The 17,457-nt window shown below is 44.3% G+C and overlaps 2 protein-coding genes across 6 annotated transcripts; one reads left to right on the top strand and one right to left on the bottom strand.

Annotated features, from left to right (window-relative positions):
* Nucleotides 1-343: 343 nt before the first annotated feature.
* On the top strand, nucleotides 344-4,703 carry LOC101756533. The gene is made up of 7 exons (XM_004953744.3): nucleotides 344-811; nucleotides 905-985; nucleotides 1,075-1,251; nucleotides 1,868-2,038; nucleotides 2,643-2,852; nucleotides 2,979-3,067; nucleotides 3,741-4,703. Exons 1-7 carry the CDS (start codon nucleotides 712-714, stop codon nucleotides 4,464-4,466), a joined length of 1,554 nt encoding a protein of 517 aa, XP_004953801.1. The 5' UTR covers nucleotides 344-711; the 3' UTR covers nucleotides 4,467-4,703.
* Nucleotides 4,704-6,407: 1,704 nt separating this feature from the next.
* Nucleotides 6,408-16,573, bottom strand: LOC101756946 (mitogen-activated protein kinase kinase 3). Of its 5 annotated transcripts, none has more exons than XM_004953748.4 (11): nucleotides 15,959-16,567; nucleotides 15,662-15,806; nucleotides 14,051-14,302; nucleotides 12,007-12,225; nucleotides 11,759-11,896; nucleotides 11,449-11,616; nucleotides 9,861-9,974; nucleotides 9,489-9,596; nucleotides 7,908-7,999; nucleotides 6,987-7,367; nucleotides 6,408-6,638 (listed from the first exon to the last, which is right to left on the bottom strand). In XM_004953748.4, the coding sequence occupies exons 2-10, from the start codon at nucleotides 15,776-15,778 to the stop codon at nucleotides 7,004-7,006; spliced, it is 1,572 nt and encodes a 523-aa protein (XP_004953805.1). In that variant the 5' UTR covers nucleotides 15,779-15,806; nucleotides 15,959-16,567; the 3' UTR covers nucleotides 6,408-6,638; nucleotides 6,987-7,003. The 5 variants fall into 5 exon arrangements, with proteins under 5 accessions (XP_004953805.1, XP_004953803.1, XP_004953804.1 ...); XM_004953746.3 differs by having other exon boundaries at nucleotides 6,408-6,722; XM_004953747.3 differs by lacking the exon at nucleotides 6,408-6,638 and adding an exon at nucleotides 6,653-6,770.
* Between the last annotated feature and the right edge of the window lie 884 nt (nucleotides 16,574-17,457).

Consider the following 17,457-nt stretch of genomic DNA (forward strand, 5'->3'; position numbering starts at 1 on the left):
GCGAATCAAATTCCTGCATCACTAGCCCGATTGCTGGATCTGAAGGGGGCTATAATTGGGGGTGCCGGAGCTTTCCAATGTCGTATGCTGCTTAAAATATGCGTGCATGTCCGACATGCGAGTAAAGTACTCCTCCAACAACGTTCGTGTTTGGGGATAAGAAAAACGCTTAAATCTTAAGCTACTTTCCCAATTTGTTTAGTGAGACCCTTTTCCTACATTTGTTTAGCAAACACCTTTGCCGAGTTGAAAATGGCCTTCTTTTTTAGCACTCCACTACCCATGACAAGGGCTGTGCGGCCTGTGCTACTCGAAACCGAGATGACGAGTGAACATCCCCTGCATCACCCTCTGCACGTGACCCGACCACCGTGACGCCTCACGCGGACCTCTCCCCCCTCCTCCCTCTAAAACCCCACGAAATCAGCGAGAGCGAGAAGGCGAGCGGCAGCCGCAGCGAACAGCACAGCCTTCCCTTCTCCACTCCCCCTACTTGTTCCAATCCCTCCCTGCCTTCCCTTCTCCACTCCCGGAGCGCAAGGAAAAGCTCGGATTCCTGGTGGTTTCTCCCACTCCCCGTCCTCGATCTGGGCGCTCCCTGCTCCCTTGCCTCCCCTCCTCCCCTCAGATGGCCGCCTCCCGCTTCCTCTAAATCTTCCGCGGCGGCGAGCTTCCCCCCACCCCACTTGTTGGTTGTCCCGCTGCGGCCCAATGGCGGCCAAGGGAGGGAGCGCCCCGGTGGCGGCGCTGCTGGTGGCCGCGCTCCTCCTCGTCGCGTGCGCTCCGGCCTCTGCTTCCTCGTACCCCGCGAGTGAGTGTGAGCCGACCGAGCTCGGGGTTTTCGCCGTCCGGCTGGGGTGGGTGGTTTCCTGGGTTCTGACTGGGGTTTTCGTCGCCATCGCAGGGGTGGTGAGCGGGTTCGTCTCCAATGCGGCGTCGGCGGTGGTGAAGCGGCTCTGGTCCCTCAAATCCACCACCAAGACAGGTGATTACTGAAGCCTCCCTTCCGTTTCCTTCTTCTCCGGTTCCGATTCGGGTTTACTGAGACGAGTGCTTCTCTTCCTGCTGGAGCAGCGACCGGAAGCAAGTCGATGGTGAAGTACGAGGGCGGGTACACCGTGGAGACGGTCTTCGACGGCAGCAAGCTGGGGATCGAGCCCTACTCCGTGGAGGTCACCCAGGGCGGCGAGCTGCTCGTCATGGATTCCATGAACAGCAACATCTACAGGATGGCGCTGCCGCTTTCCCGATGTGAGTGAGCCCTTGCTGACCTCCCACTAGTTCCCCCCTGAATCCGGCATGTTTTGGTGTTACTTCCCAGTGGGGCTCTGCATAATTATATGCGGCGATGTGTTTGGTGGAGTTGGTGCTTGCTGATGCTGTGGGTTGGTTGGTGTCATCAATTCCGGCATGCCCTATATCTTGATGGCGATGGCTTTGTTAGCTTCCTGCTTGCACAGCCTATGCGATGCTTTCCAGTTGCTTTCAGCTGATTTGTGCAATTTGGCATTTCCATTTTTATGGGAGGCAAAATTAGTGTTTACACTTGTGGAAATGGGGTGTGAAAAAAATGGTCTCGATCCATTCTATGCTACTTTTAGATGCTTTTGCTAGCTAATTTCGTCAAGGTGTTGCTATATCTGTTTAACACTAAAAAGTAAGAAGTGCATCTCACATGTTGATCCCCTGACTTTGATATGAACATTTGATCCAAATGGCTATACTGATTACCTGCAATCTGCATCTTTGACATTGCCTTTTTCTAAGGCATTGAAATGCCAGTCAGCCAGTCCATGTTTCATTTATGAGCAGATGATTTTGAGCCACACAGGATTTCTTTCTCCTGAAATTTGGCTGAACAATGCAGATAGCAGGCCGAAGCTTGTTGCTGGTTCCCCAGAAGGATTTCCTGGTCATGTTGATGGGAAGCTGCGAGAGGCGAGGATGAACCATCCTAAGGGATTTACAGTGGATGACAGGGGTAACATCTATGTGGCTGATGCCATGAACATGGCCATTAGAAAGATCAGTGATACAGGTAAGCTAAAATGTCCTGTTGTAGGGTAGATGCACGCACATGCTTTTGTCTGTTCCTTGAGCATCCTATGTTTGCCTTTTGGTTCTTGCTGGTCTTGTCCAGCATGTATTCAGCACCTGGATCCAAAACTGCATTCAGAAAGAGGACGCCTGTTAGACAATATGAACATTCTCTAATCATCTTGAGTAAATCTGCTTTGAGTTTCTGCAATGCATTGCAATGCCCAGATGAAATATTAAATTGAGTGCTAGTTACTGGAGTTTTAAATTTGGACTTATCTATTCGTGGAACGTTATGTTCTGAAGTTACATAGGAAAATTGTTAACCAAAATCTTTTCTTCTTTTCTAGCCTAATTTGTACCTGGTATACTTGATATATAAATATGTAGTATTGACTTGTTTTGGGTTGTGACTTTGTGCCCCCAAAATTACGTCAACATGGATAATTATATTGCATTCTTGAAATGAGCTGAAGGCATGATTAACTGGGTTTGTTTTTTAGTACAGTCTATATTTACATATTCTGCCATCATTATGCATACTTTTCCCTTATCTAATCTCTAGTAAAGAGTAAGTGGCTGACATATTGTGTTCTGATTTTTAGGGGTTACAACTGTTGCTGGAGGGAAATCAGGCAGAGGAGGGCATGTTGATGGACCAAGTGACGAGGCAAAATTTTCTACTGATTTTGAAATTCGCTACATTGGCAGTAGTTGCTCCCTTCTGGTGATTGACAGAGGAAACCAAGCAATTCGGGAGATTCAACTCAACTTTGATGACTGCGTGTACCAGTATGAAGCTGGTTTTCCTCTAGGTATATTACTCCATTCTCTGCAATTATTGCTGGACCTGAAAAACATGGTTGAAGCTTACCACCTAAACTTCTTTACACTCTTCACTCTGCTATATTACTGATTACATTAATCTCCCATGCCCACAGGAGTTGCACTACTACTTGCTGCTGCTTTCTTCGGCTACATGCTCGCATTGCTCCAGCGCCGTGCTTTGGGGATGTATTCAAATGGAGATGTAAGTATCAAGTGCCTAAACACTGTCATTATTTTGTGAAGGAAAGAAAAAAAAACATCATGTGCCTTCCCTGGCAGATTGTCAGAGTAAGCAAATATGGTTAGGGCTGCAGTGGTCCACAAGCCTGCTGTAACCCAGCAGGCTAGCACATGAATTTCGTTGTCACCAGTCATTTGTCTCTCCTGGTACTAGTGTCCATCATCCATTGGCCTTAGTTTGCGTCCTCCCTATGCCTCCAACAAGCCAAAAGTTACCACTTACCACCTTATGCAGCATTCCAATTGGAATCGTCTGTAAATATTAGGAGTTTGAGATTAGGACTTTGAACTAATCAATCCAATTTCCATAACTTCAATTGAAACTTCTATATATCTAGACTAATATTATTTTGCTCAATTTGTGTTAGAGACAACTTAGCTTCTTGTTATCTAGATTGTGCTTTTGAAAGAAAAGTAGGCATCTACTCCCTTCTTTAAAAACGGAGGTAGTACTTTATGATGGAAAGGTTTGTCAAATATCAGCAAAAAAGGATAACAGAAGAAACAGAACATTTGTTCAGTTTTAGTTTATCATTATTCTGATTGTTATAGAAAGTCAGAACTGGTCGACACTTGCCATCCGATCTGTATTCGTCTTGCAGTATACTGTTCTGAATGCAAATTTTTCCATGCAGGAGCAGGAAGTTGTGAGTCCGGTAAAAGCTAAATTATCAAGCATTCCACCTCCATACCAGAAGCCACTGAAGCCTTCCCTCCGCCCCCCGCTAATCCCTAGCGAGGATGAACCTGTGAAGCAAGAAGAGGAAGAAGGGCTCTTCACGTCAATCGGCAAACTTGTGGGCGGAGCAAAATCATCAATCACGGAGATCGTCCGCGCAGCATTCTCCAGAAAGAAGCACGTGAACATCCATCACCATCAGCTGGGCCTGGGCAGACCAGCCTCCTGGCCGGTACAAGAAAGCTATGCCATCCCGCGCGACGAGACCCCTCCGCCGCTGGACACAAGAACACCGACCCCTCGCAAGAACTATGCCTTCATGTCCAAGGAGCCCGAGAAGATCCACCACATCCGGCACGGCCGGCCCCAGCTGCACGGCTGGACCGCCGGAGAAGCACCTCAGCAACAGCCTCCGCAGCCGCAACAGCCGCCGCCGCAGCAGCAAGTGCACCACCAGCAGTACCTGCAACGCCACCAGCAGTACTCGGCCGGGCCGCAGACCTTCTACGAGCCGAGCTGCGAGGCGACGAACGAGATCGTCTTCGGAGCCGTGCAGGAGGCCGACACCGGCCGCCGTGCCGTGGAGATCAAGGCCGTGAACCACGGGGACCCGCCGCCGTACGAGCAGAACGGGCTGCGGTACCGCAGCAGCTACGGCATGGGCTACAGTGGCAACAACTAGTCGAGGAAGATAGATTTATGATGATCGCTTCCGTCCTAGTGGTTTTGGAAGCGTCCTCCGTTGTACTGGCTGTAAGAAAAGGAGAGAATAGAGAGGAATCGAGGGAGTACCAGTCTCCTGATTGACTCGTGTGCAACGGTAAAAAGCTGGGTTTTGGTAGAAGAGCGTCGTGATCTGTGTTGTTCCTGGACTCTGGTGGTGACACACACATATTATATAATATATATCTATTTCTCAGCGGCCGGTTCCAGAATAGGTTATTGTGTAACCAGATCATCCAACCGTCCAATCATCATCCGGCCCACATCTGTTTCTTCCGCTCGGCGTCTATCCCCCGAGCCGAGCGCGGTGCCCGCTCGGGTTACGAGCGAGCCAGGAGTAACGAGTCTAGCGGGAGTAACGAGTCGATCTTTTTTTTTTTCTCTCCTTCCTTTTCTCCGCTTAATCTGTTCCGGCTTTTTATCTTCTCTGTGCGGCTCATCCAGCTCGTCATCCAGTTCCGTCCTCAATCTTCTCCACCGCCCAAAGCGGCTCATCCAGCTCGTCATCCAGATCCGTCCTCAATCTTCTCCGCAGCCGCCGACACCGCCGCCCTCGTTTCCCGCCAGGCATCCCGCACGCACGCAGTAACATCGCCGCCCTGATTCGTTCGCCGAGCAGGAAGCGGGATGCGCAATCCACCGAAGACGCCGCCGATTTCGTATCGTGGGAAGAGATACTTCTCGTAGGTGGAGCAGTGGTGATCCGGTAGGAAACAATCCCGTGGGTCCATCCTAGTTCTATAGCCGGGTCCATCCTAGCGCAACTGACCGAGCGGCTTCCTCCCATCCCACCAAACCCACTCACCGCCCCAGCTCGATTTGACTCGGCTGGGTAAACCCGTATCGAGCTTGCAGAATCATACAAGCCGGTCCCCCCCCCCCCCCCCCCCCCCGCACCTCTCCCATGGGTGGCGGCGCGACCTGCTGGCCCGGCGACCTCCGCTGCCTCCTCCCTTCCCGTGCCAGGCATGGCTTAGACGGTGACCCAATCCGCTACCCCCTCCCCGCTCGTCTGTAACCATGCATACGTGCGTCTGTATCTTCCCTCGATGTGGGGATAGGTGGATGATACGGGCTCACGATTATCGGACGGCAGCGGATCTGGCCACAAAATTAGTTATTCTATGGCTAGCTTTAGAGGAACGTGTCAAATGGGTTTTGATCTGATTCTCAGTCGACGTGAATTCGCTGGGGAGATGATTTTGGTTAGTTGCTAGCACTGTAGTAGGGCATGTGCGGTGTTTTTCGGCTCATGGGTGGCAGGCAGGCTAGGACGGCTGGCTGTTTTGCTAGCGTGGTGGTGGACCGAAGCTAGCGTGCTAGTTTTTGACATTTTCTTTACCCCCGCCGGTCACGTGGATCGTGTATCACATGTGTGGCGATGATTTTGCCTTTTGAATGCGCCGCCGGACACCGTTAGTGTCTGAGCCCATTTTTGCATATAGCGAGCCACCGGTAGGGGCGAGGCCATGCTTGAAGCTTGCTGAGCCTGGTGCAGTTGCTCTAGAGGCAACGTTATTCTTTGCTGTAGGACATCGCTCCAGAGTACATAAGGCTGTAGGACATTGCCTAGTGTCTTGTAGTCTATATTTTCCACATCATATATAACAACGAAAGGTATCCTACTACAAAATTCTTTTTTAGAAAAATTTTATTACTACCGTTTTTTCACCTCTTGTGCTGTTGTGCATTCCCCTGGACAGCTGGCCTGAGCTTATGCACCAAGCATCACCCAAATCTGCTGGCCAGCAAGCAAGCCTAACGTGGTTTGGTTAGTGCAGGTGTGGATTATTAGGTTATGGATAAGATTTGGGTATTGCAAACCGGCAAATCAACCGCTTATACACAATGTTAATGGCAAATCAACCGCATTTACACAATATTATTAGTACGATATTCATTTAGGTACAATATACAGTGGAACACTATATTATTAGTTTGCATAAGCCCGTGCCATCCAACCATGACAAGGTGTTTTGTTCTCGATAAATACAACAATCAGAGATGTACTGCGTTACAAATTAATTTACTCCCACCAAGGAAAATAAAATAATTACTGCAACGGACTGCAGGATGGTCTGAAGCACCCGAAAGTTTGTGTCCTGACTGGATACCATCCTCTAGCCTTCATCTAACAAGATTCATCAGTCCCTTAGTTGTGACGAACAAGGTCTCTATGGCACCACAAATACCAAATAGGAGCCAAGACGGAACACTAGAAGATGCAATGATCAAGTTTCAGCAATTACTCAAATGGAACATCCTGTTGCGACCTCAAAGAATTAAACATAACAATACTAGCAAAGATAAATTATTTTAAACATGGATGCAGTAGAAGATTTGAACTTCATTTCTTTGTCATTAAGATAAGTTTTCCCCCTCGTATCCCACGCCCAAAAAGGAAATGAGGTTCAAAACCAGAGTTCCAAAACGAAATTTTCGAAAGCCATGACACATGAACTTCTGAGAGTGATCTTACAAGTTATATATATTCATTCAGGATTGGATGATGTACAGATCTTGCTTTGATATGTAATAGCATGACATTAAATTCCCTGGTTGCATGATAAACTGCTCTCTGAACTGGCCTACACGTTTGCTTGGAATGTCAATAGAGAGCTCATCCAAGCTGGGCATCCCTTCAGCTTTTACCCCGTCACCACATACAAGAACCTGGTTTCCAACAATAAATGATCCGGATACACGAATTGCAATTCCACTGTCACCGTTTGCACGGCAATGTAGCTTCTCCACGACATGGACAATTTTCTCTCGAGGCCTGTCACCCTTTAGCTTCTTCCTTATATTTGACAAACTATCAAAAATGTCATTTTGGCCAACATACACCTTCCCTGAGAAACTGCCAAAACAGGATAGGTAAGACAGCATATCATGCCTGTGTGCTCAGAGACAGATTTCAGCACAACTATAACAGCAACTATTGTGTAAAGAATAGTACTACAAAAGAAGCAAAATCACCAGAACAATGAAGTTGGAAAAAATAGTAGTAACCATCCAGTTATGACATGACATAAAAGCACAGGTCAAGTAAAGTGCAACTGGGGATGTAACTGGTCCATCAAAATTTTCAGCAGCACATACAATTCCGTTCATTTTCAAATTATCCATTCAAAAAAGGAAATTAAAGCATTATCCATAAACCACAAGAACAATTATAGCTTGTTCATTCCCCAAACAAACTGGGCCAAAGGTTGTCCAATGTCCACATCAGTTGCACATGAGTTGATTCTGAATCCCGAGACATGGGCTAAAATTCTAGCCAATAGGAAACTTTATCACCAGCTAAGTAGTTTCAGGATACAAATCTAGTTTTAAAAGGCAGCGAAGTTGGACAGTATTTAATCATGACGTTTACAATTGTAACATTGCCTTAAGGTACCTGAAAGTAGATTGTTCCATGTAGAATGTCTTCATATGATGCCAAATCCCATCAGATCCATTAAACAAGAGGTAGTAATGTATAGCAAGCATCTGAAATAAAGTAAAGAACAATATATGTTACACATAGTAGACATGTTGCATAAATACTAATCTTTCCATAAAAGAGTCAGCATTTTTTTTTCAACACTTGGGACGTCAGTGTCTATATTTCTTCCCGGTAGAGAGATTAGGAGAATACAAGAGATGAGTGGATCACATAAAATTCGATTATTCCATGACCCATTCTTTCATGGGCTGAAAGGAACATGGATATGTGACTTGTGGAGCTGCAGGCTGGGTTTCTGAACCTCACAAGTTAAGAAATTGGGTTAAACATGCTCGTTGCTGGCCCGTATAGAGGCAGACTTAGGTACACATATATGTATGCATGGGCTGGGGCCCTGAAATTTGCGGGCCTGTGGCGGTGGCCCTGAGCAAGGGCTTCCGCTACGCCTAGTCCATGCCCCTGGCAGTGCTACGGCACCATCACGGGTTGCAGCCAAAGGTAATGGAAGTGGAAGGACAGAAAGTGTGACATGGAGATGGAGGATGGTACCATGGCCTGGACAAAGAGTAAGGGCACAACAAGAAATGATGAAAGCAAGTGCCACATGTAATAGGATGATGATTAGGCAGTTTTGGACTTCAAGTGAACCTGGTACGGTTGGCAAGACGCCAAGACCTATTCCTGCAAAAGGAAGAAATCTAAGGATTGCTGGCTGGCAATTTGACCAATGAGGTCAGAGCGGCCCACTTGTGAGAGGTTAAGGAAGTTTTATTTAAATTGTAATTAGATTGGATTTTATTTATAAAGAACCAATCTATTTGTTGTAGTAGGGGTCAACTCCTCTATATATAGAAGAGGGCTGTCATCTAATAAAATTAAGCAGAGTCTCTGTCTCCCTCTCCCTGACACGGCTAGGGTTTGGTCTTTAGCCTACCCCACCGGGCTAGGACTTGGCCTTAGCCGACCCCCTCCACCACCGCAATTCTCTCTCCCTTCCCAACCTTCTGGTTCCGCTGATCTGCACCATAACAGAACCACTTAACAAGTTTTAGGGATCGAAATTTGCATTTTCCATAATTAGGGACCTAGATACACCATGGAACAAGTTGGAGCGTCAGGTGCATTTTACTCTCATTCAAGTTACTTGCCGCCCCCCCCCCCCAAAAAAAAAATGCCACAAAGATGAAAATGCCTCCCACATATGAGTTTTCAGCCTGGGTGCGTCATGCGTCAAACTAAATTTACAGATCCCTGTTATTGTCCACATCACATCTTTATTCCTGATTTTTCAGCTTACGCGGGAAACAAAATTTAAACATATCCCTGTCAGTGTCTACATCACATGTTATACATCATGACAAGTTAGCTAGGGGATTAATTTCAGCCAAATGTGTAACTTGAGAGATCAGATTGATCCTTTGGAAGAAAAAAGGAATGCGAGCCAATGAGCTAAATCAAGGGACAAAAATTGTAACGGAACCAATTAAAAAACAGTAGGAAAGAATAAAGTTGAAATATGTCACAAGGACTCACCTCAGCTATTTGCTTTAATCTTTCTGTTGGATCAACAACACTTTTGACATATGCTGCCAAGTCCACATCGGTTTTCAGGTACCTCTTGATGAATGGGTGTGACAAAAGCTGCAAAATGTATTGAATGTAATCAATGCAATAATGGGATAAAACATACTATACTTGAGTTTACTGACATGCTGAAGTTATTGGCAAAATGACATTTTAACATTCTATGATTAAATCAAACTGATCACTAATAACCACTTACATTTTTCTTACATACACTGAGCACTGAGAGACCATGAGAATTATGGCAAATATATATATATCGAAACCCTAACCTACAGAACTCAAATTACATGAAAATCATCATATACAAAGTCTCTTTACCTGCTCACATGTGGGCCTTGCATCGGCATCTTTCTGCAAGCAATCATTGACGAACGAGCAGAACTCTGATGAATAAGCATCTTGTGGTGGAGTTGGTGATGGATCATCCAGTATCTGAATTACAAGACATCAAATTAAAAAAGCAGACAACGAAGTGCAAATAACCATTCAAAGATAATTATAAAATGGTTCACAACATCATATGACAAACTGAACTATGATGCTCTCATTAAAGCAAACAGCAGCAAACCAGCGAACGAGCAGCTAAGGTCACTTGCTGTTGTTGCATTGCGCTAGCATTGCTTATTTTCTAAGTTGCTATATAACAGTAAATTTTTAAGGCACTGTAGACAGTGATCATTGACTATACTGTTCAATGATTTATACATTCAAAAATTCAAAGGGGAAGTGGGGAACCCAACATCCATGCATTCAACTAGCTGTTAGCAGTAACCTTGTGTGCAAGAGTAGATTTTTATATTCAGTCAAGCTTCTAGGTGCAGAATATTTCGTGTTAGCGGATTTTCCACTGGTAGTTAGGGAGAATAGGCAATAATAGTTATAAATGACTGTAGTTACTAGGAGGCACCGGCGGAGCTACTTGGGGGTCAAAGTGGGCCACGGCCCCCTCTTGGTCAAAACAATTTTTCATGCTTCTACATGAAAGCTGGAGGCCCGCAACGTGATGGCCTTGTAAATTGGCTAACGATTAGGAAAAACAGGTCCACCGTAAGGCATCATGCAGTTCTTTTGCAATGCAGTCACCCTACGGCCGGCCACCAGCGCGTGTGGCCATATGCATCCCTGGCTCGCCGCTTCGCCGGCCGTCGCTGCTCCGTGCTGGCTTCGCGCTCTCAGCCTGCCACACCTCCCAATCGAATCCACATTTCCTAGTGTAGGCAGATTGTTATTAGCTTCATTTGTAATTTTGTTCCTTGCTTCTAGATCTCATGAGCAAGATGCATCGTTAGCCATATTAGAAAGCAACTTCCAGCTCTTGCATACTTGAAGTTAGGTCCTGCAACTCAAACTGAAGAATGTAAGGCTTCTAGGCCGAGCATCAGTGCCATTTTCAATTCAATTAGTTTTTCCTTCTTGGTTTGAGTGTTCAGAGAGCGGCCACCGTGCATATTATTGTCTTCTTTGTGATTTTGATGTCTTCACAAATCAAAGAACCAAGGTTTTGAGTGATGGAATAAAGTTCATATTAGGCAAATTGGCCCCCCCTACGTTTCATTCCTAGCTCCGCCACTGCTAGGAGGCTATCTCAGCCATAACTGTAGCTCTATCTCTGCTATACATAGAGGAGAAAACAGAATAGGTTGCAAGTCATCCGGCAGTGCCAAAACCACTGTGTCCTAGTGTTATCGTGTGAGTTACTGGGCAGACCTTACAGCAGCAAGGGCTGTCACCAGTTAATTATAAGGAAAAAGAAAAGAATCGTAAAAAAACTAACATAAACCAGGGGACTTGTACAAATGGGTCATTTCTCCCATACCAGCATATCTTACATCCCAAACATCAATCAAGAATAATTGTAGGTCTTTAGTAAAAAACAAACTGACTAGGCAACCAATAACCGACTCACCTGCAGCATGAGATTGGCTGGGCCTTCATTTACATCATATGGGAATTTTCCAGTAGCACATTCCAATATTGTTAGTCCAAGACTCCAAATATCAGCAGCATAAGAATAGTTCTCAATACGAATTCTCTCAGGTGACATATATGTGACTGTGCCTACAAAGGTAGCGCACTGGAACATATTTATTTAGCAGGAAAATATATTTCTGATTCAATCTATACAATTTCATGTTCAATACTATTCAGAAAGAATTATCATACATTAAGCAACACTAGAAGAACATAGTGATGACTTTCACCAAGTAGTAGCATACCATAGCCATTGTGTTGTCCAAACCAGCACTCACACCAAAGTCTGTAATCTTCGCCTCACCCTTAAGATTTACCAGCAAATTTGCTGGCTTTATATCTCTATGCACTAGATGCCTTACTTCATGCAAGTATCGCAGACCCTTCAGAATTATACACAGAAGAATGTACCAAGTCAACATTTAGAGAAAATCACAGGTTGATTTTTACTAATGCTAGCATAGAAACTAAAATAGATGTGGAAGATCCATACAAGCAATACTTTCTGTAGCATATGTGAAAGAACTAGTTCTGGTATAGATTTCTTGACCCTTATAACATCTGCCAAGGAACCACCATCCATGTATTCAAGAGCAATGCTTATTTCTCCAGAATCAGGCATGTAAAATGCTCCCTGGAACTCAACTAAACCAGAATAACAACATGATTCACATAATGTTCTCATCTCATTCAGAATTTGTTGCCTCTTCTCCTGCAAAGATATCAAGAAATTGAGAAACGTAAAATCTGGGAAAAGCAATGGCTGAAGTTTACCAAGTGAAACTGTAGAATGAGTGAATGACTATGAACTAGATAGGTAGTGGCAACAACATATAATGCCTGGATTACTATATGTAATAATAAACATGCTTCACTGCAATGGTATTCAAATTGAATTTAGAATAGAAGGGAGCACGTTTATCCTTTGACATGTCTGCTTAATTGCTCTCATTATGCAATAAAACTGAGCCAACTAATATGCTCTCACTGCAACAACAGAATCCTACTGCACTCCATTAAGTGAGTGTTGTGGAAATCAGTGTAAACGGAAATTAAGGGGGTGTTTGGATACCCCGTGCTAAAGTTTAGCACCTGTCACATCGAATGTTTGGATACTAATTAGGAGTATTAAACGTAGACTAATTACAAAACTAATTACACAGATGGAGTCTAATTCGCGAGACGAATCTATTAAGCCTAATTAGTCCATGATCTGACAATGTGGTGCTACAGTAACCATTTGCTAATGATGGATTAATTAGGTTTAATAGATTCGTCTCGCGAATTAGCACAGGGGTTCTGCAATTAGTTTTGTAATTAGCTCATGTTTAGTCCTTCTAATTAGCATCCGAACATCCGATGTGACACTGCTAAAGTTTAGCACCTAGTATCCAAACACCCCCTAAGTCGTCTGGTTAAAAACGGATGCAGTGACCATCCCATCACACATACATGACTTAGATTCCAATTAGTGATCGTGAATGCAAAACTGGTCAGCTTGCTGATTAACCATCAGACTCACGTTTAGTCGGCTGTATAATCATGTTTTTTTTCGTGAGCATGATTACATTTGTCTAGCAGTACTGTGACCACAAGTTACAGCCCATTGGCCCATCTGCGTAAATAGCCCATCACACTCACGTCCTAGTATACTTAGAGATTTTTGGGCAACATGAACTTGAAGAAAGACGATCCAGCAAAGAACAAAGACCCATACGTGTGAGAGAGTGATGCTTCTAATGCAAAAGATTGGCTTCAAGGTGAATCTGCATGTCCATGAAATGAGCTAAGCTAGTTAGAAACTTGGACCTAACTTGATAGTAGTATAAATTACTTTGTTTTAACAGTGGTATGCAATTTCATATCATCGGAAAAGAATATCATCAAATATGTACATATAGAACCATGAAATGCCAAATCTCTGCATAACTCCAATCACTATTCTGTTTTCCAATTAATCACGTGTATACCCTTTGCATGCAACAACCAAATGGCATTGTCCACAATGCAGCATAGAATGCAAAGAAAATACAAGTCTTGGCATTTTCACCTCCAATACGTTTTGCTCCAGCTTTTAAAACAGCAAGAACATTTAACTGCATTGCATGGTGGACAAAGAAAAAGAGAGATGCACTACAGTGTGAAAAGTATGATCCGTGACACAACTAAACAGGTAATTAGGAATATAGGGCTCAGTTTAAATTAATTTTCCACTGGGAAAAAGTAAAAATTTAATTCATGTCCAAAGATGAATGTAGAAATTGGTTCGAAAAGGTAGGATTTAGAGTTTTAGGCTAGACATCTTGAATTATACCGTAGAGGGAACAATGAATATGGCCATTGCACAGCTCTTGCAATCAACTAGAGACGCATAACCTGAGAAAGTCTAGCTTCGCACAAGCTCCCAAGAGTGTATGGTTTTTCATTGCAAAGAAATACTATAAACTATGATTAAGGAATTGGGGGTGAAATGTGAAAAGAGAACAACAACATGATCATTATTTGCATCTTTGACCATAAGGAATAAAGATACAAACCTTCTCGAATACGTTTATCTTCTTCAAGGCCAAAATTCGATGAACTGGAATAAATATAGCTCTCTCCACAACACTACTTGCACCATTACCAATGGGACCAAATATGTGCATCTCATGAGAGGCACAACAGTATGCCTTCTCATCAGAATCCGACTCGTCTGGCCCAGCACTTCGTTTATGAAAGCCATGCTCATTGATGTTATACTCACCCAAGGATCTACTAAGTAAATTAACAGTTCCACCATCAGAAACCTACACAAAAAAAGATCTATATCAAAATTCCTATGCATGAAATAGTGTTCAGAATATATGCTTAAGAGTTTAAGAAGTAAGCATGATATACACAAGTTTGAATAAAACTGGTTGTCACAAATTATCCTAACCATCCACAATTCATTTGCAATATCCTTTCCTACTTTTGTATTCAGTTGCAAAGATGTTGCAGTGTATTACTGGGGAAGGTTTTCCTTTTTTATAGAAGTCCATTTTACTACGCAAAGTCGCAAAAAATCCACTTTGTCTGCTTAACCGGCTGAACAAAATTTGAGCTCAATTTCCTCTCCCAAACTATTCCAATTGGCCCAATCCACCACCTAATGAGATTTATCCTTTTTTTTTCTCCGAGCACGAGTTAAGTTTTAAGTTCAAATTTTGTGGGATGACCAAGGACAAATGTTAGAAAAATACATAAAGAATTTTCAGGATTACTTTAATGCAACTTTGTATCTCTGAGATTAAATAAGTATTAGATGCTCCTAAACTTTGTATCTCTGATCATCAAAAGTTCTAAATGCATTTTTCTAACATAGGGCATCATGTCTTCTCTTAGCCCAAAAAAAATTTAACTTGTACATGGGGAAACAAAAAGACAATACATTTGGGGTTAGCTTGGACCAATTGAAATCATTTGAAGTAGTTGAGCCCAAATTTTGCAGGGTCAAACAAACAAAGTGGCGTGTTCATAAAAGTAACACGAACTTTTTCCTTTTTCTCAGCTTGGGTTTTAATTTAAAAATCAGTGAACAACAGTTAGATTGTTATAAGGCATTTCATGTGAAACCATAAGCAGTTCAAGGCTAGGGTGCTGTCGAGGACAGAGCTACATTGGAAAAACGTCAAGGATCAAAAGGTTAGAAAAGGGGGCAAGATTGCAACAGCTTACAAAATTAGAAAACACAGAGATCACAAAGAGCATTCTTTTAAACAAATAGCTTTAAAAGATATATGTTCTAAGATTCAAATTCATGCAAATCTCCACTATTAAGTCTTGTAATAAATGATTTACCAATCTCTTGTGCCATTATCACACACAAGAATCGTATTTAATAAGTAATAAAAAACACATGGAAACGTGGATTCATTTGCACCATGCGCAGTATGATCATTCTTATGTGCCTCAGTATGGTTACTGTGATCTAGTAGGGAAAACAGAGTAATTGAGAGAGCACAACTGCATGCACAGTGCATCACAAACATCAAAGAAAGTAAGGCAGTTTAACTGCAAAATTAATAGCCAGTAGATCTATATTTATCTTATCAGGCAACAAGACTACTCAGGATGTGAAGATTTCACAGATCAAGAATAAATATAGAATACCAGGGTGTGCTTACTACGTAGGAATTGCAAGTATCTTCCGGAAGGGGCACCCTGGTACTGACACCACCTCTGTCCGGGTCATCGAACAGCAAGGGTTGCAGCTTCTTCTTCAGCTCCTCCAGCCCAGCCATCAGAGTGCTGAGATCAGGGGCAGATACCCTGCAGCCGGGTTGCAATACCGTGAATAAAATTCAGAGCATGTGCCTTGTGAAAAATCTAACAATAGCCAACAATTAGCGAACCGAACAGAAAGATTTTACTGCCCACGGCTGAATTCAGGGGAAATGAGCACATTAAGGGTTTGGGCTTACCCAAGAATGGAGAAGCACAGCGGCACAGGCCCGTATGGCAAGATGGGGATTTCGAGCAGAGAGTGGGGGTAGGAGAAGGGCTGAGGCAGCCCCGACTCCCCACAACCTGCGGCCTCGATGGAATATACGGTTGGTAGAGAAGCTGTTGACGACTCGACGCGGGCAGCGGTGGCCGGGAAAGCTGCGGCGTCGGCGTGCGGCGAGGGGAGGCGACGGATTGTAAGAGCAGCTGGAGCAGGACGGTGCGCACGGGAACAGCACGGGATCCAGGTGATGAAGCCTGAGGATGCAGCCGACGGCGGCGGTGGCGACAGCCAACGAGGGGATGAGTGGGGCGGCGTGGGACCCCGGGCGGAGGTCTCCGGGAAGCCGCCGCCGCGCTCTCCTCCTCTTCTCGCGCGGAATCCCGGGCGGAGGAACTCGGGGCAGTGGTTCCCGGGCGGAGGAACTCGAGGGCGGGGGCGCTGGATCGCGGGCGGAGGAGCTCGTGGGCAGCAAGGGGATCTCGGGCGGAGGTCAGCTCGGCGAGGAGCTGCGGGCGGAGTGCGAGGAGCTGCGGGCGCGGGGTCGGGAGGCGGTCGGACGGAGCGGCGTCCTGTCGAGTGTCGAGAAGACAGGCGAGCCGCCGAGCGCCGATGCGAATCCAGCGGGGCCCACACGTTGATCCATGTTGACCGCTTGGATGACGTAATCAAGGCTTTAATCGCTAGGTCAGCTCGACTCGAGATTGCAGATTTGCAACTCGGCTCCACTCCCGTTCTGGCCTTCTGGGCAATTTGAGACCTTTCTAAAAATCGAAAACAAAACGTTTTAGAATAAGTCCTCTCAGGTAGCTCCTTAATTTAATTTAATTTACTCGCTCCATTCTCTTTAGATCGGCCTATTTCACCTTGGCACAATCTATTTATCGTCTCCGTCTGTGTAATTAGTTTTATAATTAGCTCATATTTAGTCCTCCTAATTAGCATCCGAATATTCAATGTGCCAAGGACTAAACTTGAGCTCAAGTATCCAAACACCCTCGAAGTCTCCATTCATTTTTGATAGGCCTATTTCACCTCGACACAATATAGGCCTATTTCACCTCGACACAATAACCAAAGAGAATGAACTCTACTTATCGTCTAATGAATCATGTCATTATGTACTCCTCGTTATCATATACATGCACCTCAGTATCGATGTCATCATATACATACATCAATTATTTTTTTAGAAGAGTTACTCTACACGGAATCTAATAGTCATCTGTGTCAAACACGAGGTGGCAATCAAATAGGACTATTAAAAGAGAAAAATTTAGTTTTGTAAATAGCCCTACCAAAGAAGAATGGACGGAGTAATTCACTATTTCAATTCAGTTCACCAACAAATCAAGCTAAGATAATAGCATGTACTACAACTACGTCCCAAATCATAGATTATTTTAATTTTTCTGGATATAGTTTTTGCTATACACCTAGATATAGTGTATGCCTGAATGCATGTAAAAAATGATG

The sequence above is a fragment of the Setaria italica genome, chromosome I (assembly GCF_000263155.2).
Source record: "Setaria italica strain Yugu1 chromosome I, Setaria_italica_v2.0, whole genome shotgun sequence".
Taxonomy (NCBI): Eukaryota; Viridiplantae; Streptophyta; class Magnoliopsida; order Poales; family Poaceae; genus Setaria; species Setaria italica.

Bases quoted from the DNA above. Each gene is read 5' to 3' on its own strand.
- LOC101756533 (XM_004953744.3), top strand. From the start codon at position 712: ATGGCGGCCAAGGGAGGGAGCGCCCCGGTGGCGGCGCTGCTGGTGGCC. The intron at 812-904 runs GTGAGTGTGAGC...TCGCCATCGCAG, and splicing joins TGCTTCCTCGTACCCCGCGA to GGGTGGTGAGCGGGTTCGTC. The intron at 1,252-1,867 runs GTGAGTGAGCCC...TGAACAATGCAG, and splicing joins GGCGCTGCCGCTTTCCCGAT to ATAGCAGGCCGAAGCTTGTT.
- LOC101756946 (XM_004953748.4), bottom strand. From the start codon at position 15,778: ATGGCTGGGCTGGAGGAGCTGAAGAAGAAGCTGCAACCCTTGCTGTTC. The intron at 14,303-15,661 runs GTAAGCACACCC...TTTTTTGTGTAG, and splicing joins ATACTTGCAATTCCTACGTA to GTTTCTGATGGTGGAACTGT. The intron at 7,368-7,907 runs GTACCTTAAGGC...CTGTTTTGGCAG, and splicing joins ATGGAACAATCTACTTTCAG to TTTCTCAGGGAAGGTGTATG.